The sequence below is a fragment of the Ochotona curzoniae genome, unplaced genomic scaffold (genome assembly GCF_017591425.1).
Source record: "Ochotona curzoniae isolate NIBS_2020 unplaced genomic scaffold, NIBS_Ocur_1.0 contig_2210, whole genome shotgun sequence".
NCBI lineage: Eukaryota > Metazoa > Chordata > Mammalia > Lagomorpha > Ochotonidae > Ochotona > Ochotona curzoniae.
The window spans coordinates 41,580,894-41,603,744 of record NW_024465369.1 but is presented as its reverse complement, the minus strand read 5'-3'; the positions used below and the strand labels follow the sequence as shown (position 1 = coordinate 41,603,744).

Sequence of the window (22,851 nt, the reverse complement as noted above, 5' to 3'; positions counted from 1 at the left end):
GATGTTCAAAAGCCACATTAGTGGCTAAAGTAATTGGATTCTTGAAAATTATATGGACAACTAGGTTGTATATGTTTTTTTTAAAAAATAATTTTTATTGAAAAGGCAGATTTACAGAGAAGATATGTAGAGAAAGACCTTCCATCTGCTGGTTCATTTCCCAAGTGTTCCCAAGTGACCACAACAGCTGGGGCTGAGCCAATCCGAAGCCAGGAGCTTCTTCTGGGTCTCCCATGCAGGCGCAGGGTCCCAAGCTCTTGGGCCATCCTCCATTGATTTACCATGCCACATGCAGGCAGCTGGATGGGAAGTGGAGTAGCTGGGAAATGAACCAGCACCAAGGTATGATCCTGGTAGTTTCAAGGTGAGAATTTAGCCATTAGGTATTTATGCAGGGCCCAACACTGAATTCTTGTCTCTTGACTTCAGCCCTGACCAGTCCCAGGGGCTACAGGTATTTAGAAAGTAAAATATTGGGAATAATTCTTTACTTTCCAGGTCTCATTCTGGTTTTTGACAGTTGTGGCTCCAGAACACTTTGTACTGTTATCAGTCTCCAGTTGCCATGTTCTGAACTACTATTGGCTACCATTACCAGCAAGCTCTGTCCATCACACAACTGTCACTGCCCCTCGGCCTTCTTTGAACCACTGTACACTTCCATGTTGATTTAGGTGGATACCCTGGAGGTCTTCCTTTGTGTGTGCTTATATCATTATTCATTTTGCATTTTGAGCCAAAAAGAAAAATTTCTGGCCAAGGGATTGGGCAGCATCTTGGGCCGGGCGCAGTAGCCTAGTGGCCAAAGTTCTTGCTTTGCATATGGCAGGATCCCATACGGGTTTCGGTCCGTATCCAGCTGCTCCACTTTCCTTCCAGCTCCCTGATTGTTGCCTGGGAAAGCAGTAGAGGATGGTCCAAAGCCTTGGAACCCTGCACCTGTGTGGGAAATCCAGAAGCAGCTCCTGGCTTCGGATCAGCTCAGCTCCGGCCATTGCTGCCAATTGTGAAGTGAAACAACAGATGGAAGATCTTTCTGTCTGTCCCTCCTTCTCTCTGTAAATCTGAGTTTCAAATAAAAGTAAATACATTTTTTTTAAAGCCTCTTTTCTCCCTGGTACATTTTTTCTTTTGGATCACCTGAAGAGACAGTAAGATCTACTACTCCAAATGGCAGTTCATGGATCAGCACCAATAGTTTCATTTTAACATGAATAGAAATGCATAAAGTTGGAGCCCAGAAAGTAGGAACCAAACCTATTCAACTAGAATCTTTATTTGTTCAAGCTCTCTGGGTGATCTAATTTGTATGCATACTAAGTCTAAGAAGCACTGCTCTAAGTGGCATTCTGAGCAAATTTCTTTTGTTTCCCAAAAACTGTATTTCTTTGTTGAAAAGTGGAAACTCAATCGAGTTCTCTTTAACTCAGTAGAACCATGTCTTATGTCCTATTGCTCTAAACAATACAACAAGGATGAGAAATTCAGTCTGGGATCTTTGAATCCATTTTCTGTCCTTTTCACTTAATGTCTAACCTTCCAAGCTTCATCTGTGTGCTCGGCAATTTCTAAGTCACATCCCTACCAGCAATATCACTACTAATATAGTTCGAACCAATGCCAAGTATCATGTGAAGTACATATATTTTCTTCTACAATAAGTCTATGTAATAGAAACCATAGACATTCTACCATGGGGTGAGCAAGTAAGATCATTGTTCATAAAAATTTAGTTTCTCTTGCGATACATACATAGATCCCAGTGAGGAAAATGACCCTTGTGTTTGATGTGAAGCTTCCACATAAGTACATTTCTAATAAATGCTGAACATACTGATATTCTGCATGCAAACTATTATGAGTACTAGAAGAGAATTGATTTTTTTAACATAAAAGTGCCTGTGACAAAAATTTTAAAACACCGTATAATAAAGGGGGTTATTTGGATAGAACATCATAACTTTATGCATTTAGAATATTTCCTTGAAGTGTTGTCATTTCCTCTGTAAGAGAAAGCAGCAAGGGGCAGCAACTACACACTAATTTTGCTTAATTCTTCCCTTAGCAACATGTACCCATTTGGATTGGGTGATGAACTAGGGCAGGCAGCATCTCTTAGAGAAACCTTCCAAAACTTAACGAGCTTTTAATGTGTACTTAACTGCACTCCCCTTGCCCACTGGAAAAAGCTGAAGATGGTCAGTTGAAAACATATTCTTAATTGATGTAATACATATGTAAATGTTACCAAGATGTTTAAGTTTGAGAAACTTTACATTTTTGCCAATTCACATTCATAGTGACTCCCAAATCACTTATAGGAACTCCAAATTTCAAGATCAGCAATTTAGACTTTTTTTTTTTCTTCCTCTATACCTTTGTCCAGGATTTCAGCACATTATATACAAGCTAGGGATGGAGAACTTGTATTTCTAAAAACACTTTTCATTATTTGCAGGGTAACTAAAGCTCATTTGCCTTCTGGGTAGCTTTTTAAAGATTCCTCTTTACTTATTTAAACCATACACTCTACATTTTTCAGTCTTTAGGATTTTGCTCAAACCAGCTCTCCTTGATAAAGATTTCTGTGACTCAGGTTATACTCTGAAATTCTTATTACTCTTTTTAAGTGGATACTTTTAAACTTACATATAAATTAAGAGATGTTATGCTTTCCCATCTAATCTTTAGACCATTCTTCATGGTCTATAATAGCTTTGCAATGTTGATTATGCACAAGGGTTCAAAATGGATGGGGAAAAATAAAACTTTCACTGTGCCAAGGTTCATTTTATTTCATTTGTATACTAATAGTGATTGCTCCATTGGTTCACTCCTTCAGTCATTGCAACTACTCTATTTTTAATTTTGGTAATAAAATTCTGGTTATTTTGTATAGTCATACATTAGCCAAAAGTGCCCACAAATCTGAGTAAATTGTTGATGCCTGAACTTAATTGAGAGGTCTGACTTGTATGTATCATTACTATCATTGTTAGAATCAGCTGGTTAAAAGGAATAATTTGAACAGAAGAATAAAAGAAATTTTACTCTGTTCATTTTAGTTTTCTTTTTTTTTTAATGTAGTTGCCCTCAAGTGGTAACCAGTATGAGCACAGAACTAGACTAACCCAACAAGCATCGAAACATGTCCTCTCCAGGATGGTCTCATCTGAACAACAGTGTTTGAAAGCATAATGGAAGCCTCTCTAGGACCAACCTGATTCAACCTACAAGGTAAAATGCTACGGTCGTCCAGTTTGTTCAATATTAAATCTAATCCCAAATTCTTCATGCTACAGTTCAAGAAAAGAAACAACATCTTAGGCAAAATAAATACTTTATTGTTTTAATTTTTTTTTAGAAATCAGCCTTTGAGTGGTATTTCAAACACTTATAAAACTTTTAGATATTCTTTCAAAGAACACTGTTAACACCTCAACCACTTTTGATTAAAGTTTCACAACAGCTGAAAATTATAAATGCTAAAATAATTCCAATAATATTTAGTTATTTTATACATTTATTCAACACATACAAACCAAATAATCTATTTTTTTCAAAAAAAAAAAAACAGTTTTCATTGGTTAAACTTGAATTTAAAACCATTTATGTAGAAGGAGAACAAAACTAAATGACTTCCATTTGACCAAAACAAAACCAGCTTATTCAGTTCTAACCATTCAAGTCATAGACCCAATTATTTTTTATGAAACTCTACGATTTAGTCTGAAGGACAGAAGAAGAAACATCTCCTTATAATAAAGAAGTCTGGACAATGCAAAAAGTACATAGTGTTTAACATAAGGCACATTTTTCCAGAAGGAAATTACTTTGTAAGCTATAATAAAATTACATTAGTATTGGATAAAGCATCAAGGCTTACAGTGTAAGAACATAAGTAGTTACAGGTAACCCTCATATCATTCTATCCCACTGCTATTAGTAACCTCCTCAAGAATTCAGAGTAATTTTTACAACAGGACAGTTTTTCTTCTTGGAAGTGACAAAGACTAACAGCAGTGGAGGGAAAAAATCATTGGTTGCTTCAAGCTCTCAAAAAATGAATCAGTTATTGCACAGTACATACCTCATAGAGGTCAGTGTTTTAAGAAGCTAGTCTGAAGAAATATGTTATATATGTGTTAAGTCTGGAAGTCTTCAAGTTTTATAATTAATTCTACCTATGGGATCAACTGGGAAAATGAAGACATACAAATAAATATTAGGCTTTTGAACCACTTTTGAGAGTTTATGAAAGAAACATTAGCAAAGTGCCTAAGCATCTATGCATGCTTTTAAAGAATATGTAGAGAAAATAAACATGGTATGTTGTCTAGAGCAGCCCTGCTCAGCAGCAAGTATCTTCTGAAGCCCAAGTAATTTCTCCACAGCGTACACCATCGACAGCTCCAAGACTACACAGCTAACAGGGTCCATGCTAACCTCAAAAAGAAAAAAAAAAAATCACCATCAATTATCTTTCAAACACTATTAAAATTCTTTCTGTTAACAGAACTGATTAAATGCATTCCACAGACACAATCCTAAGACAAACATTATGTGCCTCTGTGCCTCCCTCGCTGAAGCCCCCCTCTTTTTCCCCATTAATCTTTGAAATTTTTCTTTTCTCATTTCATACATACTGCTGTAAGAGTATAATGATACTTTCCACTGTACTCTGCCCTTTATTCTTATTTTCTTCTAGTTTTTAAACAAAGACATATTTTTAATTGTCTCTCTAGCCACAAGCCTAACCCTTCACTAAACAAATATTTTAACAAGCAGAAAACAGAAAAACTGTTCTTCAAGAATACATATGAGGGCTACTAACAATAATCAAATCTTAAAATATTCATTTCACTCAAGTAAGCATTATCATTAGAATTTTTTAAAGGGATATTAGAACTTTATTTAAATTTATACACAAATAAGCGTAAATCTTCCTGTGATACCTATTTATTGTCCTGAGATTGGGCTGTTTTATCAATGGTTTCAAAAACAAGTACTATGAGTTATTTTATGTCATAATTTATAAAAGCATTTACCTCATTTTCTATAGTTGAAATTACATCATACTTTGGAAATATTTTTGCTGTTCATGCTTTGTTGGATGGATACTTTTGGTTCTACTCAAGATTATTACACTGAAGTACATTATTCCTTTTTATATTTACCAAGTATTACTATAGTATATAATTTATAGAATATATTAGGGTTATGAGATATAATAGTAATAATTCATTTTAATAAGCAAAGCATAAATTTGTGTAAGTTGTTATAAGAATTGCATCTGTGTAAGATGCTTCTTTAAAAGACAGAATTGGGAAAGAAAATCAGAATTCCTGATTGTCTTATTCTGTGAACTATATATCTGAAACATAATTCATTTGAAACTCAAATTTCAGTATTTACCATAATAATGTCTTTCAAATAAAATTATATGTCAATAAGCTCTAAAAGTATTTGTTTATATCCTAGCTCTGTTTAGGTTTTCATATAATAGGATAACATACATATATTTTAGTAATAAGAACTTATCTAGAAAGACAGACCTGTGTATTAAGACAACACACAACTAAAAACCAAGTACAATTTGAATTTGGTTAAACAAAGAAATTCACAAGAATTTACCTGTCATTCCACTTAATGGCTATCTTGTTTAGAATTAGATGCTTTACTGGAAGATACTGCTGCCAAAAGTCCACTTACGATTTCTCGTCTTATTTCTCCAACAATAGAGTCTTTAATCTAGAGTGGAAAACAAACAAAAAAAAGAATTGTAACAACAGGACTGTAACCCATTTTTCTGTTTTCAAAAACACATGGATAGCATTTAATTTCTGCAATCAGCCAGTCCATAAACAAAACCACAACCTCTACACAATACAAAGTAGTAATGGAGACTTGGGTTCATCTACCTGCAGACCCAAGGAGACTCTGAGGTCTGAGTATAGAATAAATTAGCTGACAATACTATAAATTCTAAAATTGAAAAGACTGGAAACTATGGCAATGTAACTGATTTCATGGCAAGAAATAATTTGGAAGGACTAAGTAAATATTAGGTTTATTTGTATGTTTTTATACATGTCTACCTTTGTAAGACAATCAAAAAGTGCTTTTGTTGCTAAAACAAAAACGCTCAATAGTGGCAAAATCAAATACAGGCATATTTACTTATTTATACCAATACCAGATGACATACATTTTTAGATGATAGTGGAGAAGTGAGACTGCAGCCAAGAGAATCTTGGATGAGAGAATAGAGATGAGCCTTGCACACAAGACAATTTTTCTCAAAGGTGGAATGAAATCAACTAGGAGGGTGAGGGTAAAACAGAAAGTGTACTGCAGGTGACTTCAGGGAAGAGACTGGGCCTGATTTATCAATGCATCCCAACATAAATTAAGGGTCTAACAAATGTCTGAATGAATTGAAAAGAGGTCATGAGAACCTAAGAATAAGACTATATCAGACAGTAACAGGAAGAGAAAGTAGATAAACAAATGACTACATTCAGACTACCACTGAAAGGGACAAAACATCGTTAATAATTTAGTAAAGAATAAATGCATGGACAAATAAATTAGTTCTAAAGTCTCACAGGTCACAGAGACACTGGATGGTTTAGAACTGAGAGAGCTCTACTGTGACGGATAAGATCACCTCAAGAGCAAGAGTGGAATAGGCCAAAGACAGACGCTTGAGATTAATAAAGGAATGTTCACTGGAAATACAGACTGACTGGGAATAAGAAGGGTGGGGGTAACACATTACACAACATGATCTACTGAGGACCTGCTGCTTGGCAGCCCATTGTATCGGTGACCCTCCAAAAGACAAGCTGTGTTTTCACCAAAATCATACACATTGAAAACATGTCAGATGAATTGTACTGAAGTTTCTGACATGCATGAACCAGGCCCAGGAGCCTCCATAAGCAAAAAACTTTCTAAACATGAAGCAATCTGTGTTTACTTTTTGACATTTAATTTTATTGAATTTGCTGCTGTGACATGTTCATTCTATTTAAAAATGTTTAGTTTAATCTCATGTACATTTTTAAAGCAAGTATAAAGAATCTCAACTCACTGATCACACACGTCTCAGATAACTATAGAGAATGAACTTTTAAGTACGGTAACATATCTGCACCAAAAAGGACTTTCTAGAAGATGACCAAAGTTTAGTTACTGAATGAATATATTAAAATTTGTCTAAAAAGACTTTCAATGTTCTTCCTCCAAATAAGTATTTGTGCCTTGCAGATAACGAAAGCACTCTAACAACCTCTCTTACGGTGCAATGATGAAAACAAAGGCCTGACAGACAGATGTCATTGTTTTCGTGCACCCATGAGTGCTGTAAGAAAACTTCCCTGAATGTGTTTGCCAAACATGGTTAACTCTTACCTGCAAAACTGCTCAACACAAAATTAAATCCTGCTTTTCTGAATGGTGGATTTATTCATGATGTTAGGGATTCACAATTTACTGAGATGATAGAATTTAATTTTTCTGACAGCTGAAAAAAATGGAATTCAGTACTATATGTATTTAGATAAAAACATTATCAATTTGAAATGAGGATGAATTAAAATTTCAATTTTTTAACTGCACTATGACAATATTATCACAAACTATTTTTAAAAATTATAACCAAGAGCCAGGCACTGTGATGAGATGCCTGCATCTCCTCTCGGAATGTTGGATCCAAACCCCAGCAATGGTGCATTTGTAACACAGCTTCCTGCTGACGTGCCTGTGGCAGATGTCGTAACCAAGTTGCTTCTGGCTTATGCCAAAGGGGAGACTTGAATGGAGACCTTGCATCCTGTCTTTAACCTGGTTTCACACTAACTATTGCAGGAAAATGGGGAATATCTAGCTGATGGAAGATTTCTCTCTTTTTCTCTCCCTTGGTATCTCTTTCTCTGCCACCCTTTCAAAAACATACAGCCTAAAAAATAAAATTATAGTCAGCTTTCAAAGTACTTCAAAAGAGTTAGTTTTCTTACATAAATCAATATTCCTTTTATTTGATCTATGTAGCTTGGTAAGAATCTTATTATAGATGGCCAGGGAGTAAATGTTAAGACCACCTTTCTCCAAGCCATGCCAAATGCTGAACTGATTAGTTTGTAATTAATAGGTTTAGAAAGAGATTCTGAAAAATTCTCCAAACATTTACCTGGCATGTGAGATTGAATGTGTGAAAATTATAAAATCTTTCATGTTTATGGTGATATTCTTAGAAATGATTGACTAATTCTCTACATTCAAGGCAGAGTAATGAAAAATGCCTCTTCTGCTGCTGTGTTCTGTTGGTCAAAGAACCAGAGTTTTGATCTAAAGTGAGTAAGTTTTTCAGTTTCTTTGGTAACCTAGAATTAGGGTTAAAGATTCAAATTTTCAGACTACTATCATTCACAGCAAACTCTTTCCATACTGGATTTCAATTTTCAAACAATTCATATAATCTCCATATTTTTCCACCCTACAAATCAAACAGATCAAAATTATTATACTTGTTAGAATAAAAACAAAAAACAAAGTTCATCCTTGGATCAGATTTAAATTTTAAACTTTGATTTTTACAAATGTGTGAATGAGAAATTCAAAGAGATTTTAATGTGTTCACCTACTGTGAATCCTACATACTTCTTTTGCACAATCACAATTACTTCACACTGAAGTATGGGATGTGCAAAAATACAAACATGTCTCAACAGACATGAGCTGGATCAATGGGGAAGCTAATTTAAAAGCACTCAACAAATTACTAAATACAATGAATCAAAACAGTATCTTATAAATAATAAATTCAAATAAACTTCCTCCTACAGCTATCTTAGAATAAAAGAATTAAGCATAGATTTTTACAAACCTCTCGTATAACTTGCTGCAACTCATCTTGCTCAACATTTTTATGTATTTCCTCAGCAGCTGGCCCCTGCCCTTCTACTTCACACTTAATTCCAACAACTTCTGAGGCTTCGTCAGCTGCTCCAACTTCCTCTGAACTTTCTAGATCTGGAGGAGTCTGCACAGAGCCTGTTCTAGAAGGCGCAGTGGGTGTTATGGCCACTGATGCTCGGAATACTTTCTTTCTTGCCACTAACTGAGTTTTAGGTCTGCCTACTGAGTCATTGGGAGCTGCTGCAGTTCTTCTGTTAGCATGAGAAGGACCAGAACACACGGATGATGACTCTGATGTTGCTTGGGAGAAAACAGATTCTGAGCTTTCTCCAGGAGGAATTTCAAATCCCATTTCTCCAAGCCCCAAGTCCAGTTCAGACTTCAGGTATGACTGTTCTCTGATCAGCTCAGTGACCTAGAGATAAAAAAAATTAAAAAATAAAAAATGAAAACAAACCAAAAAAACCCACTTACTCTTCTATCCTGAAATTAAGCTTGGTAATTATGAAGGTTAATATTTTAACTATGATGATTGTGAAAAGTATGTAACTTGTACAATTCTATCGAGTAACTTGATTCTCTGTAAAAGACCATAGCTGATATAATTTCATAATGTACTTACATAATAAAATACATAACTAGATTACATAAGGGAGAAGATTTCATGAGTTAGCAGAAGGTGGCCCAAATTACTTATAAAGAAAAGTATCTCGTGGTAAACAAAATAATCAATGTTGTTGCACCTAAATGAACCAATCTGTCTAAAAATCAAACTTTTTTGCTTAAAAAAGTAGTTATGTTTCAGATCCAGGTTCCTAAAGGACCTGGGATTAGATCATGAAGACACATTTGCACTGAAATATAAACTAAGTGCTTTTTGAGATGCATTATCTCCTACACTTAATCTCAGACAGAGAGCTGAGAAGTGATGCATTACCCCTGTAGCTGATTAAAGATGCATTACCATGTAACTAAGCTAGCTCTCCAGTGACCTAAGATGGCAACAGGCTTTAGGATTGTAATAATCCCCATCAATTCAAATATCTAATTATCCTTTGTACCTATAACATATGACTAATAATCCTTTGTACCTATAACACATACTCTCTCAGCCACTGGAAAAAGCAACAGACAAAAGTGAGATGATATAGCACCCTCTTCCCCAGTTACTGAAAAAGAGAAAGGCTTACTGGTTCCATTACATTCAATGGAGAAGGACATGACAAGTTGTCGGCACTTCTACTGCCACACATTCCCTGAAAAAAAATAATAGCAACACCTGGACGGTTATAATTTTTCAAGGGTTATGCAGTTTATGGTAAACTTTAATAGGCCAATTATTGTTCTTATGTATCCCTTTCTGTCACCTTCAACTGTTACAGCTTCCTGCAAAATGTATTGCTATGATTGAAGGTGACACCTAAGATGCACAGATGTCTGATTCTCTGCTCTCATCAACAAACATTAATCAGAGTGATGGATCAAAACCATAGAAAAATACATTCATTAATGTAACAGAAGATTCTTACTCTATGCAAAACACGTGTGTGAGAACATCAAGGTTGTACTTGCTTATTATTTATATCATAAAAGTATATCAAGGAGGCTTCAAATAGTTCATGGAACATGAATATTACAAAAAATTTGAATGTATTTTTTTAACAGCAAAAAACATCCTGTTCCATTAACTTTCTGAAGTACCCTCATACATGTGTAGGCATATACTATTATGTTTTCTTACAAAAATCATTGTTTTGTTGAAGTAATAAAAAGAAAAAGGCATGATTTCAATATTTCAAAACTACATATTATAAGCTGCAAAAATACTGGCAAAAACAGAACATAGAAGTTCAAATTTCATGGGAAGTACTCTTAATGAAAGATGGTACAAAACAAAGACACATAGTGTTTGTTTTTATACTGTTGGTTATAAACATGTTTTTAGTCAACACATCTGACTCAATTCCTCGAAAAACATGAATGAAAAAGATTTCAAAAAGAAGAAAGTACTTAATGGAACAGTTACTTATTTAAAAGCAAGAAAGACAAAACCAAGACTATGGAATATGCTCTGCAGTTACACACAGCAATTAAAACTTACATTCATAACAAACTTACTATCAATTTTCTTTAAAGATCATAAACTTTTATATTGTCAATTATTCAATTTTTTAAAAATTACCACTAATATTTTTCCAGGGTACTTCTAATACACTAAATGCTTAAAAAAAGGTAGCACAGCTGTGAAGTCAGCTGATCTGTAGGAGAGCTCCTTAAACATCCTGCATGCTTTTAATGCAATTTACAACTATGGTTGAAAATGAAGGTACTTATCCTAAATTACTTGGCACAGCATTCCTAAATCCCTGGCGCAAACTCCTGAGAAGCCCCAAGGTAGCAGGCACACGCACCACAAGTGCTGAGGAGCGAAAGGGGGAAGCCAGGCGCACCACACGCAGCTGCTCATCCAGACCCAGCAGGCGCTCCTCCAGTTGCAGCTCCAGCTCCTGAAGTTCCATTCGGACTGAATTTCTCAAACTTTGCAGCTGCTCAACCTCATACCTAGTAATACAGAGGGAGGCACAGAGTTTGGGAAAGCAGCTTTGGGATTCCACTTAATAACTCTTTTGAGAAATACTATCAGTGAACAAAGGTGCTGAAATTCCATTCTGTACATATCGCAGTCACTCTAATAGGTGTCACCACTAAAACAGCTGGTCTTTCCTCCCCTGCTCCCAACCATAAACATACCAAACACTAAAAAAAAATCAACCACCAGGTAACAACAGACATTTTCTTTAAACATTAAAGAAGTTTACTTAGGAAAACATTGTTTGCTTCATTTAATCTACATTGGTTGACAAAACAGACAGTACAATGCAACAGAAACAAAACTCAAGTTTTAAAAGCTGTCAAGTTGAAAATTTTTCCTTAAATGATCAAGTTTTTGAACTGTGAGAACAAAAAGAACTCTTACCTTTCCTCCTCAGTCATGTGATGATAAACCATTGATTGCTGACGGAGCATTGCCAATTCTAAATCCATCATTTGTGTTCTAAACAAATTCAGGCTCCGCCTCATCACTTGGAGCTCCTGCAAAGTATTCTAAAACACAATACACATAAATTATGTTTCCAAGAATGCAGATTAATCTATACTACAATGATTTAAATAAGCACTTACTTCATAAAGAGGTAGAACAGATGATTTCGGAGTACTGTATGGAGCAGCAGCAAAATCAGGTCCTCTCATCATGGGATACTTCAAAAAAAGTTGAAAATAGGATTAAAACCCATGATTAAGAAACTAATCCCAAATTACCTAAGACTTTGAAAAGAGAGAACTTAGGGCTTAAATATTTTTTTGTTTGAGTTTCAAAAAAAAGTCCTTCACACTATAAACAAGGACCAAAGAAATCAGTCTGCACTGCTCCCACCTATCATTCCTAGATGTATCAAGTGTATCAGCTTCAAATGAGGGGGCAAAAGGAACATTTTAGTTCTTTTCTGTTGCACGGGACTGTTCTTGCCATGTGAAATCAGAAAAGAAAAATCAAACTCAAATATGAAGGATCAGTTGCCAAAGTCCTTATTAGAATATAGCGACTGGTGACTTGGCTGGAAAGAACAGGTAGCCATCACAGTATCTGTTGGATATTTGAGCTTCTGTTCTATTTCAGTTAGTGATGATAAAAGTGTTAACAGTGCAAAAAAAGTTCAGACATTACAATGTATAGACTGGGAGGATTGTTATGCTGGAAACACCTACAGATTCAACCAGGGAAGCCTTCCCAAAAGTAGTGACAATTGGACTGAGACTTAACAATGACTCAATCATGGAAAGACAGGAGGGGTGAGCATTCCATGTTTAAAACAAAGTGGCAGGTGCAGAAACAGAAGATGGTACAACTATGGTGACCCTGGCATGCTGTTCAGTATAAGCAGAGCACACACCTAAAGAATGAGATTGGAGGCCAGTTAATGAACAACATCTGGCTCTTGGGGTGGGTGATTAATTAGCTCAGTACTGATGGGAAATCCAACAGGAAGACACAACGGCTGCAGCAGAAGTGTAACCTGGCCTAGAAAGCAGGGTGTACCATGAGGGTGCAGGTGGGCAGGGGCCTGGAAATCCCCAGCTTCACATAATTATAGCTAAAAGACTATCTCAGTCACAGACAACCATGTTTTGTAAGGGGGAAGAACCACCCACAGTTTTGGTTAGACAAACCATTATGAAAGCACTGTCATGAGGATAAAACCTATATTTAACTGTTTATCTTACTATAACTTAGAAAGTTAACAACTTCACTGTTCAACTTAAAAAGTGGTTTCCTGTCCACTATTTCATGATAAGAGGGATTGCATGCATCCCAGGACTCCCCAATTTTTTTTTTAAGATATGTTTTCATTGGAAGGTCAGATCAACAGAGAAGAGGAGAGACAGAAAGATTTTCTGTCCACTGCTTCACTCCCCAAGTGGCCACAAGTGGCTTAAAAAAATCACTTTTAGTCTACTGACTAATTTAAGAAAGAGAACTTTCCAAGTGATAAGATACACAGATCTTTTTTACTCAAGTTCACACTTTACCTGATTTTTTTTTTCTTCTTTGGAGTAGTTTCATTCTTTGAGCCCAGTGGAAGTAGACTAATTCTGTGCCATCAAACCAGCATCAGAGGTCAGCAGGTGCAGGGGAAAGCTTAGAGACTATGAGCAGAATCAGGAGAACATGGAGCCACCAACGCCAATGGGAAGAAAACTTAGAAAAGGAAGAGGTGGTCAGCACATAGAAATGGCAGAGAAAAAGAGAAAGGACTTGGAAGACTATAACAATAGGAATGACTTGACAAAGTCTCCAGATTAAGACAAAGTCAGCAGAGCACAGGCTGGAAAGGAAAGGACACCTATTGTGCAAGATCCCTCCTCTAGCAAGGGAGGCTATGAGTAGGTAGGGCCTATCCCATAAGGCAAGAGGGAAGATTACAGGAGGAGGGCAAGGACAGATTAAGTTTAGAAATGTAAGACAAAAAGGCTGAGATCCTTCCTAACACATGGGTTTTTCAACACCTTCATGACTTCAGAAGTGTCCAGGACAATGAAAGCCCAAAATTAATAAACATACACTTTTTCTCATACCTGGGAAAGATTCTGCAGTGAGTTCCTAATATCGTGTAACACTCTTCGCAGCTGCATTTCAATAGCAGAAGGAGGATTCACAGAGCATGTTCGGTAAGGGTTGGTGGCATGTCTGTGTGCGTAAGGACACCCGAAAGGGGAAGTGAAGGCACTACAAGTGGCACCTGAGATGTTGGGAACACTGTGAGTGCTTAGAGTTCTCATGTGCTCACACAGGGGCCTTTCCTGCCACTCTGAGTGGACAGAGTGAAGGGAGCAGGTAGACTGAGAGATGGGTGCTGGAGAGAAGTGTAAGCCAGCAGCAGTCTTTCTAGGATGGCATTCCTCCAGCCGGTTCATCTCACTATGCGATGCTTCTTCTTTCTTTGTACATGGAGAGATGAAAATAGTGGATTTAACTAAAGACTGACTGTCATGCTCAACAGCTCCTGTTTCCAAGTCCTGCTCATCTTCAGGTGTATATTTATAGGTGAAGGAAGGTGGACTGCATCTTGTCTCTTTTCCTGGAGATAACCGGACATTAACAGAGGACACAACCCTAACTGGGCTCAGTAAGGTGGTCGGCAAAGACTGAGACCGCCTTAGAGGATAGCCAGCTTTTGCAAATAAGTACTTCTGTTTTAACAGATCCTTTGATTTTATCAGACTACGCCCTACTCTTTGATTAGACAGACTGCAAACCTTCATTTGAGCTCTTTGCAAAGCTGTACTGACTCTTTCCACAGAGGAGAGAGGTTTCGTCTTGTTCTCTGAACTCACGTCACTGGATGTGGCAGCTTCAATAGACGCCAGTGATTTCAGAATATGATGTGTGGTATACTGGGCAAATTCACATTCACTGCTTTTATCCACATCACTTTCAGCACTGGCTTCCTTCCACGGCTCCACTGTCTGCTCTGCAGGCAAATCCCCCTCAGTTTCAGGGAAGTGATCTGGATTGCAAGAGAGCTGTTTCTTTCCTGTATCCTCAATAGTCTCAAGCTGAGCCAAATCCTGGCTATCTGATTGTTTCTGGTCAGCTCCTGCTGTGGTCTTCACTCTTCCTTGCTGAAGAGGGATGCGAGACTCCTCCTCTGATTCATTAAAATAAGGTTGATCTTGTGCTGTTGGTGTAACAAGTTCTTCACCAAGTGATGTGACAGTTGTCTCACTGTCGCAGCTATCAGCACTACTCCCCATGGCTTGCAAAGACTCATGAACCTGTGCAAGGAGAACAAGTAAAAGGATAAAGAATACAAGTGGGAAATTTCATTAATAAAATGCCAAACAGATGCAATGCTTTTAAGACCTGGTTGGTCTCCCACTTCCCCAGTGTCATCCCCACCCCCACCTGGGTGGCTCTGGGGCTGCTCCTAACTTTCTTTGTTCCCATTATTTCACAGAAAGTATTTCAGCTCTTACACTATTTCAAACAAATTCAAAGATAAAATGAACAAAACATTTTTTTCTGTTGCACCTATAGGCATCTGCATATCTCTCCCAGTCAAGCAGTCCTTCTCTCCATTCTGAAAGGAAATTGTGTCCCTCCTTTCAAAGTCAATCCCTCCAATCTGTGTTTCTGCTTGCATCTTTTTAAGGAACAGAGCTATTTCTCTAGCTTCCAGATTTCCTTCTACCAAACCCGCCCTGACTTACTGTTCCTGGCCTTGCAACACAACTTCACTAAGACTCATGCTAATAAGACCAAAAAAAGTCCCTTACACTTAAGTTACCATAAGCATTTAAAAAATATGGTGAAGATTTCTATCTCCTCCTCATTACCATTCCTTTATTCCTCAACACCCTCTTGCTTCATTCACTTCCTCATTCACTCACTCCCAGTCCCAGCCTCGTGATGGCCTCATCATTTCTCATGGTCATGACCTGCCTTTCTTCAAGTCTCAATTCCACTTCCTGGCTTATCTATCCACATGATGATGCTCGAAGTCTCCTTATCTAATCTCTTTGTTTATATACTTCTAAAATGTCAGCTTCCTAAAGGCTCTTTGAGGTTTTTCTCTCATTCCAATTTTCTTTAAAACTGGTTTATTTAAAAAATTGTGTTCTGTGTACTCCTCATGTAACTATTTGTTCCTTGATGATGAAAGGTTTCCTGGGTTTTAGAACGCAGTCTAGCACAAAAGCATAATTTTCTTGAAGCATCAGATATACACTGAATGTCAGTGTATTATTAAATCCTGAAACACTATGATGATTCAACAATAAGAAAAAAAAAACACTACAAAAGTTAGTGATAAAAAAAAGTGGTTCAAAAATTTATGTGTTTTTGCTTCAATACTCAGAAGCAAAGAATTAATGAAATCTAAATTTTTTTAGTCCAATGCTTGAAAAATAAATGTGACATAGTCTTGATATATATAGCCACTATTTATAAAATTCACCTACAAATGAAGACATTAGCCATAGTGCTTGTATAGAAAAATCATACCTGAAGATGATTCAGTGAGAGGCAGTCTGCAGAATCTTCAGCAAAACCACTGCTATCAGAATGCTGACTTGCAGTCCGTAAGAGTTGATCTATGAATAAAAAGACCAGCCACACAAAACCTCAGAATGAAACTTCCGTGAGGGCAAAATTATTACAGGTAAAAGACACACAACACTGACTGTCAAAAAAAATAGGCATTACTAATTTTACAATTGAATCAGCTCTTCTATGAAAAACCCTCAGTAATCAATTGCTAAAAGTTATTCATGTACTTTGGCAAATCCAAATGATGCCTTTTCCTTACAGAATAACTAGCTGAAATAAGATTTGCTGCTAATAAAAACAGAAGTCCAAAAATAAACCATTTCATTATGTAAATATGTAAAAGTATTTAGGAGATAAAGTTATCAATTTAAATATATAGATTAAAAGTTCTTTATCTTCCTAGTAAGAAATTATGAATGCAACTAAGGCCAATGAAACAACCTCAAATTCAAGAATATTTAAATGTCTCTAATGGGTGAAATGATGCAAACATTTTGAACAATTATTTCAAATAGGTCCAACTAGTAAGATACTGTTAAGTCTTATAACACCTTTCTGCTCATTTTTCTTCCTCAACATTCTATCCCTAGTAGTATAACCTAAAAAGAAAAAATAAAGGTTTTAAGTAAGTTCAAGTGGCCAACTAAGCACAGGAAGCATAATCACGTTCCACTGATATTACAACTAACGTATCAGGAGACCTCACTACCTTTACTAGGGGAGCTGCGTCACGAGACTCCAACACTGCAGAACACTTCAAAAGCAAAATGCTAATCAGAGTGTTTACCAAATCCACATTCATGTAAGATTTTAACCATAGAGAAAAAAGAATCAGATGACTAAATGAAATCCAAAATCAAATAATGTAAGCCTAACCTTCAATTTAAAAAAAAAAAACCCATTGCATTAGATTCCATGAAATAATTCTTTACTTTAAAAGCCTGGAATAATTCTGTAGCATTGTTTGATATCATCAAAACTGTACAATAAAATATAAGAAATTACTTCACATCTTTAACAAATCCAGGCACACTGAAATAGCTGCTAAATTGCAATGAACTAACTTACTAACTCAATTGTAATAAACTGCTACCATACTAATTTGGCATTATAATAATTAACAAATGGTTAACACCTTATATTATAGCAGTTATCAATGTAATTACATGCTGGCTTTTCTCCTTTTGTTTTTAATAAATGAGATTTGAAGGCTTTGAAGACAGGAAATTAGTTTACTCTGAATCTCAGCACCAAGATGAAGCTGCCAATAAATAATGTTTGGTGAATGAACCAATTAAATGACAATTTCCTTAAAGCAACAAAAGAATTAAGCAGTCACTTATATGAGATAGAAGGGAGACTGCATATCTGGTTGGGCAAACAGCAGTTGCCAGAAAGCTAAGTGAAGTAGTGACCAACTCTGATGAGAGTTCTCTCTGCCAACAGCATGACCTGTATACCCTACCTGAGTTCACTTAGGTCAGGCCACAATGTGTACTGTTTAAGTTACAGAGCAGGGGCTGGGCAATGCAAAGAACAGAAAGCTGGGTTAAAGTTCCGGCTCTGTCCCAACATTGTAAATAAACTCTCCTTTGCAAAACAGGATGGCAGTTCTCCTATCTTACAGAGCTTTTTAGCAACCAAATAGATTATACAAACTTTTTGGTATAAACTACAAATTGCAACTTATGCTGTTTAATCAAACAATCTGTCTCATCCACACACACCAAAGAAGTTCTCCATAGAACAAAGGGGAAGACTAAAAAGCACTTGACATCTGTTTTGAGGATATATTCTAGTCACAATTAGAATGTCAGCAATAACATTAAAGTTGAAAAAAAGGAAATTTGTATTTGTCTATTACTATAAAGAAAGCAAACAATGTATTTTCTGCTAAAGAATATATTGTGTGTCTTTTATAAGAAAAATGTCAAACTTCTCTCAACATACCGGCCGTTAGCTTGTAACAACCCTTAAATCATAAACCATCTCCAGGTGTTAGTATGTGAAATCCCAACTAGATCTGAGAAAAAAAATCTTGAACTTTGAATTACTAAAATGCTACACCCGTTTTTACTAAACTGCTGAAATGAATGTATTACTAGTGGTTCAATCCTGCAATGATGTTTAACCAAAGGTACATTCTATCTGATCAAAATAAGCTGCTCTCCAAAAATCATTAATCATACCCTTAATTCTTCTCATTCACACATGCAAAAAAACATTTTACTGTTAATTTATGGAAATTTATGGAAATCTGACTCATAAAAATGTTAACATTCTTGCTTATGCCACCAGAAATAGATGTAGAATAGATGAAACATATACCCAATTCACAAGTCATCTTTCTTAACCTAGATACCTGGCTCCTAAAACATGTTCAGGTAATTTCACTGTTGTGTATGCTCTTGTAACACAGGGAAAGGCAGTTTCTCCAAAATATCCCTATTCACCCAGCTAAAGCAAAGAATTCTTTATTGCTATGAACCCTGCCTTGCAGCTAAGAAACACCTACGTACATATATGGGCTCAGAAAGAAGGAAAATTAATAAGAAAGTTCACTGTGTGTCTGAATAAAACTACGTTGACCTTTTGAGACTGGTGTTCTTGTTCCTTGATACCATATGGCAATAAAAGAAAATTTACATGTATATTGACTCTTATGAAGTAATTTCAGGGATCAGGAGGGAACAAACATGTAATTTCCTATTCTAGGAACATGCATAATAACTCTTTGTGTTTTTTTTTTTTTGGTTTTTTTTTTTTTAAAAAAGGTGGTTCAGCATGTGTAAAGTTTGAAACAGTGCTACCTTCAGGGATCATTTTAACTTCTTCCTTTCTCTAAATCTCAAAAGCTTTCTCAATTTAAATGCCAGACATGTTTTGTTTTGTGTTTTTTTCTGTTTTCAAGTTAAAAGTGAAAAGGAGATTCAAAGGTTCTCTAGTTGATAGTTAATAATTCAAGAGAAGAATGGTATCTGTAGCAACTCACCTTTGATCAGTGGTTTAAATTTAGTTTAACTGAGTTTAACTATTACTGAGAGACTGGTATAATTTGACACAGGAACACTTACATATTATACCTAGGATCTGGAAGGGTTTGAGTAATGAAAACCCAGAGATGGTTTACACAAATATATCTTAATCATAATCATCTAAAACAGAGCTTTAATTTATTGTTCTAGCTTTTCCTTGTAGCCCTTATGCAGAACTAAAAAGCATTTACAGCAGACAGAACTGTCCAATGAATTATAGGATAAGCAAACTAATAACTAGAGTTTGTGATCACAAAGTTTTCAAAGAAATTTTAAAATACATTGAATCAAATAATAAATTAAGCATGATTTCTAATGTCCTTAATTTGCTTTCAACCCTTACAGGGACTATGCACACTGGCAGATAAAACCATTCTTTTCATCAAAGTCACCCAAGCACACTTGGACAACCTGTTCATGAATTGGTGAATATTCCCGCACATACCTTTTTTTGACTTGGCGAGGCCTAGCTGGTAAGTGGCTGGAATGTGAGGAGCTTCTCCTTCTGTGCTTTGGACCTAAAAAGGAATTTTAACTCATTAAAACTAAGAATCTATGCCAGGACTAGCCTGTTGCTCAACAAATTAACTTACGTAAAGCTCACCAATGTGTTATATACTAAAAGATGTTTTACTTCACAATTAGTAGACTATACCAGCAATCAATTTGCTGATCTAATTTCCCTAAAAACACCAGGCAAGTTAGTAACTAGTAATGAAAAATAATTCATGTATAACTCCCCAAAATGTTTCAGAAAGTTGCTATTGGATGAAAAACAGATCAATAATACAAAGTTCTTTAAGTGGTAACTTCAAAGTAAGGTCAAACTCAAGAAAAATGCAAATACAGGTGGTGTAGCAGGCTATGAGTGACACAGTTGAGATAATTAAACATTTTCCATCTTTGAAAATGGAAAACCATGCTCCCTGTGCAAAATTTTTGAAAATGCCACAAATTTGCTGGTACTAAAAGCCACTCAGATGCAGGGCTGCTTTGTTCTGATGTAAATGCTCTTCCAAGACCTAACTTGAGAATTTTACGAGGAAACACAGGTTTTAATTCAGAATCAAGATGCAGAAAACTGCAAATCCTAAATCCTACCTGAACCTCTGTCCAGAAATATACTAAACCTACAAAAGCTGTCTTTTTGTGTTTTCCACCTGTACATCATTTAAGAATTTTTTAATTCCTATCCTCACATCACAGATATTCCATCTATTCTAAAACAGCTCAACATTTGAAAGCTGCAGATATGTCAATATCTATCACATTATACTTTAAGATTTTACTAACGGTGAGAAACTTAGCCAAAAATGAATTGCACAAAACCAGACAGCAAACAGCAAACATGTTTTAAATACACCTCTGGTAGTTTCAAGTCATTAATCTGTTCAAGGACTACGATTCTTTCCAAAGATATGAAAGTGAAATAACCAATATGAAAAATCCCAAAAGTTAAAGATATTACACAACTTAAAAACTGCCCACATGTGAGATCTTTGTACTACATAGTTCTATAAACATAAGCTTATATATAAATTGTCACTTGTAAATCTGACAAATAAAGTAAGCTTTATTCTGCTATCATTTAAAAGTTATAATAAATTATTCAAAGCAACAGACACAAGTTCAACAGGAAAACCATTGTTCTGAGTGCAAGGGAACAAAATAGATTTTTTTAAAAATATTCAACAAAAGACCTATTAATAGCTGCTATTCAGATCCAAACTACTTCAAAGAGTTTTCTATAAAGTACCAACCAGATAAAACAACGTGTAACAGACATTAAAATGCTTCTTCATCCATATTATAAACATTGCGGGTCAGGCATAACCATCTGATACACCAAATTATTTTTCACTTTTCAATACAAAATTAGCACACATTCAATTCCCTTACACATAATCAAACTAATCACAAGACAGTATCACTTTAATGAACATATTTCCTCAGGGAACTATATGTATAGTCCATGATGCCTCCCTATGGTCAACAATCTGCTCTTTCTCTTTTCAGTACAAACTCCTTAACTGATTTTGAGTAAGGATATTAACATTTCACAAATCAAACTACTCAGGATCCTTGGCAAAATCACAGTAAAACCCTTATTAGAGAAACAGACTTATTAGTAACAATGAATTTTTTTAGCTTCATTACTGATCACAAATGTGCAAAAGAATGCAAATGAATTAAAGATAAGAGTGTGTCAGAGAGAATTATAAAATAAATACAGATATACGGGGCAGGATTTTCCCTACTTAATTGTTTCAAATGCTCAGTGGATCTCTGGCCATGTGCTGCTAAGGTGTCCTTGAATTAAATGAATAAGAATGAATAAATGTATCTGAACTGAGTAACAGCTAATGGGTATTCATTGTATTCCCTAAGCTTCGGGTGAGCTTTTTCATAAGCAGTTAAGAAGGTGGCTGAGTTGCACATACTCTCCGCTGTGTACTGGGTTTCCTGCTTGATTCCAGCTCCTGACTCCATGAGTCTCATCATTAGCAGTGACAGCTTCACTAACTGAATTCCTGCTGCCCACATGGAAGACCTGAGTTGAATCTTTCTGCTGCATCACCCACCCTCCAACCACTGTGTAGAATAAATCAGCAGATAGGCGTATTCTCATTCTCATCCTCTTTCTTAAATAAGTACAAAATAACCTCATAATTTTAATTGCTAAAAGTAACTAATGAATTAGTTAAACCAATAATCAGTATGAAGACAGGATTTAGAGGCTAAACACCTTCCAGTAGCTTAAAAAAATCAGTGTGTACATTCAATAGTGTTTATACTTAAGTATAAATTCATTTACAGAAAAGATAACACAACAGAAATATGCAGACACAAGTAAGAGTTCCCCATTTAACACTGAAGTAAAAGAAGTTTCTGCCATTTCCACTCCCTTGGATCAGTCTTGCCATCTGTTTAGCTCTCTGTATTTCAGCATTTCCTCTGCTTTCTCCTAGTGACTGTCAGGTCTTACCTTCTGTGTCAGACACGGAGCCACATGTGCACCATCTTCTCCTACAGTACTCCAAAGCAGCTGGCGTTCAGATAAGCTGTCTGACAACTGGCTTACAGAGAAAAAAGCTCTCACTGATAATTACCCTCTGTTATTCAACAGAAGAAAGTTCACAACACCAACCAAAAGAATAGTAAGGAGTTATTTTGCATGGGATCTTAAAGCTTGCATTAGTAAGATTGTCCCCTTCACTTGTCAGTATGATTCAAATCATGCTTGGGAGAACAGGAAATTAAAGTAACACATTATTTCCTTTCTTT

The 22,851-nt window shown here is 35.9% G+C and overlaps 1 protein-coding gene across 3 annotated transcripts in view; it reads right to left on the bottom strand.

Annotated features, from left to right (window-relative positions):
- Nucleotides 1–3,189: 3,189 nt before the first annotated feature.
- ITPRID2 (ITPR interacting domain containing 2) overlaps nt 3,190–22,851 on the bottom strand; it is a 32,522-nt gene continuing 12,860 nt past the window's right edge. The window contains exons 9-18 of one of the 3 annotated variants that reach the window (XM_040971819.1): nt 20,012–20,084; nt 16,487–16,575; nt 14,059–15,258; nt 12,106–12,183; nt 11,900–12,027; nt 11,334–11,484; nt 10,113–10,178; nt 8,891–9,337; nt 5,635–5,751; nt 3,190–4,446 (exon numbers count right to left, since the gene is read on the bottom strand). In XM_040971819.1, the coding sequence (XP_040827753.1) occupies nt 5,647–5,751; nt 8,891–9,337; nt 10,113–10,178; nt 11,334–11,484; nt 11,900–12,027; nt 12,106–12,183; nt 14,059–15,258; nt 16,487–16,575; nt 20,012–20,084 (2,337 nt within the window). In that variant the 3' untranslated portion in view covers nt 3,190–4,446; nt 5,635–5,646. The remainder of the gene's footprint in view (nt 4,447–5,634; nt 5,752–8,890; nt 9,338–10,112; nt 10,179–11,333; nt 11,485–11,899; nt 12,028–12,105; nt 12,184–14,058; nt 15,259–16,486; nt 16,576–20,011; nt 20,085–22,851) is intronic. The other 2 variants (XM_040971818.1, XM_040971817.1) reach the window with 2 other exon arrangements.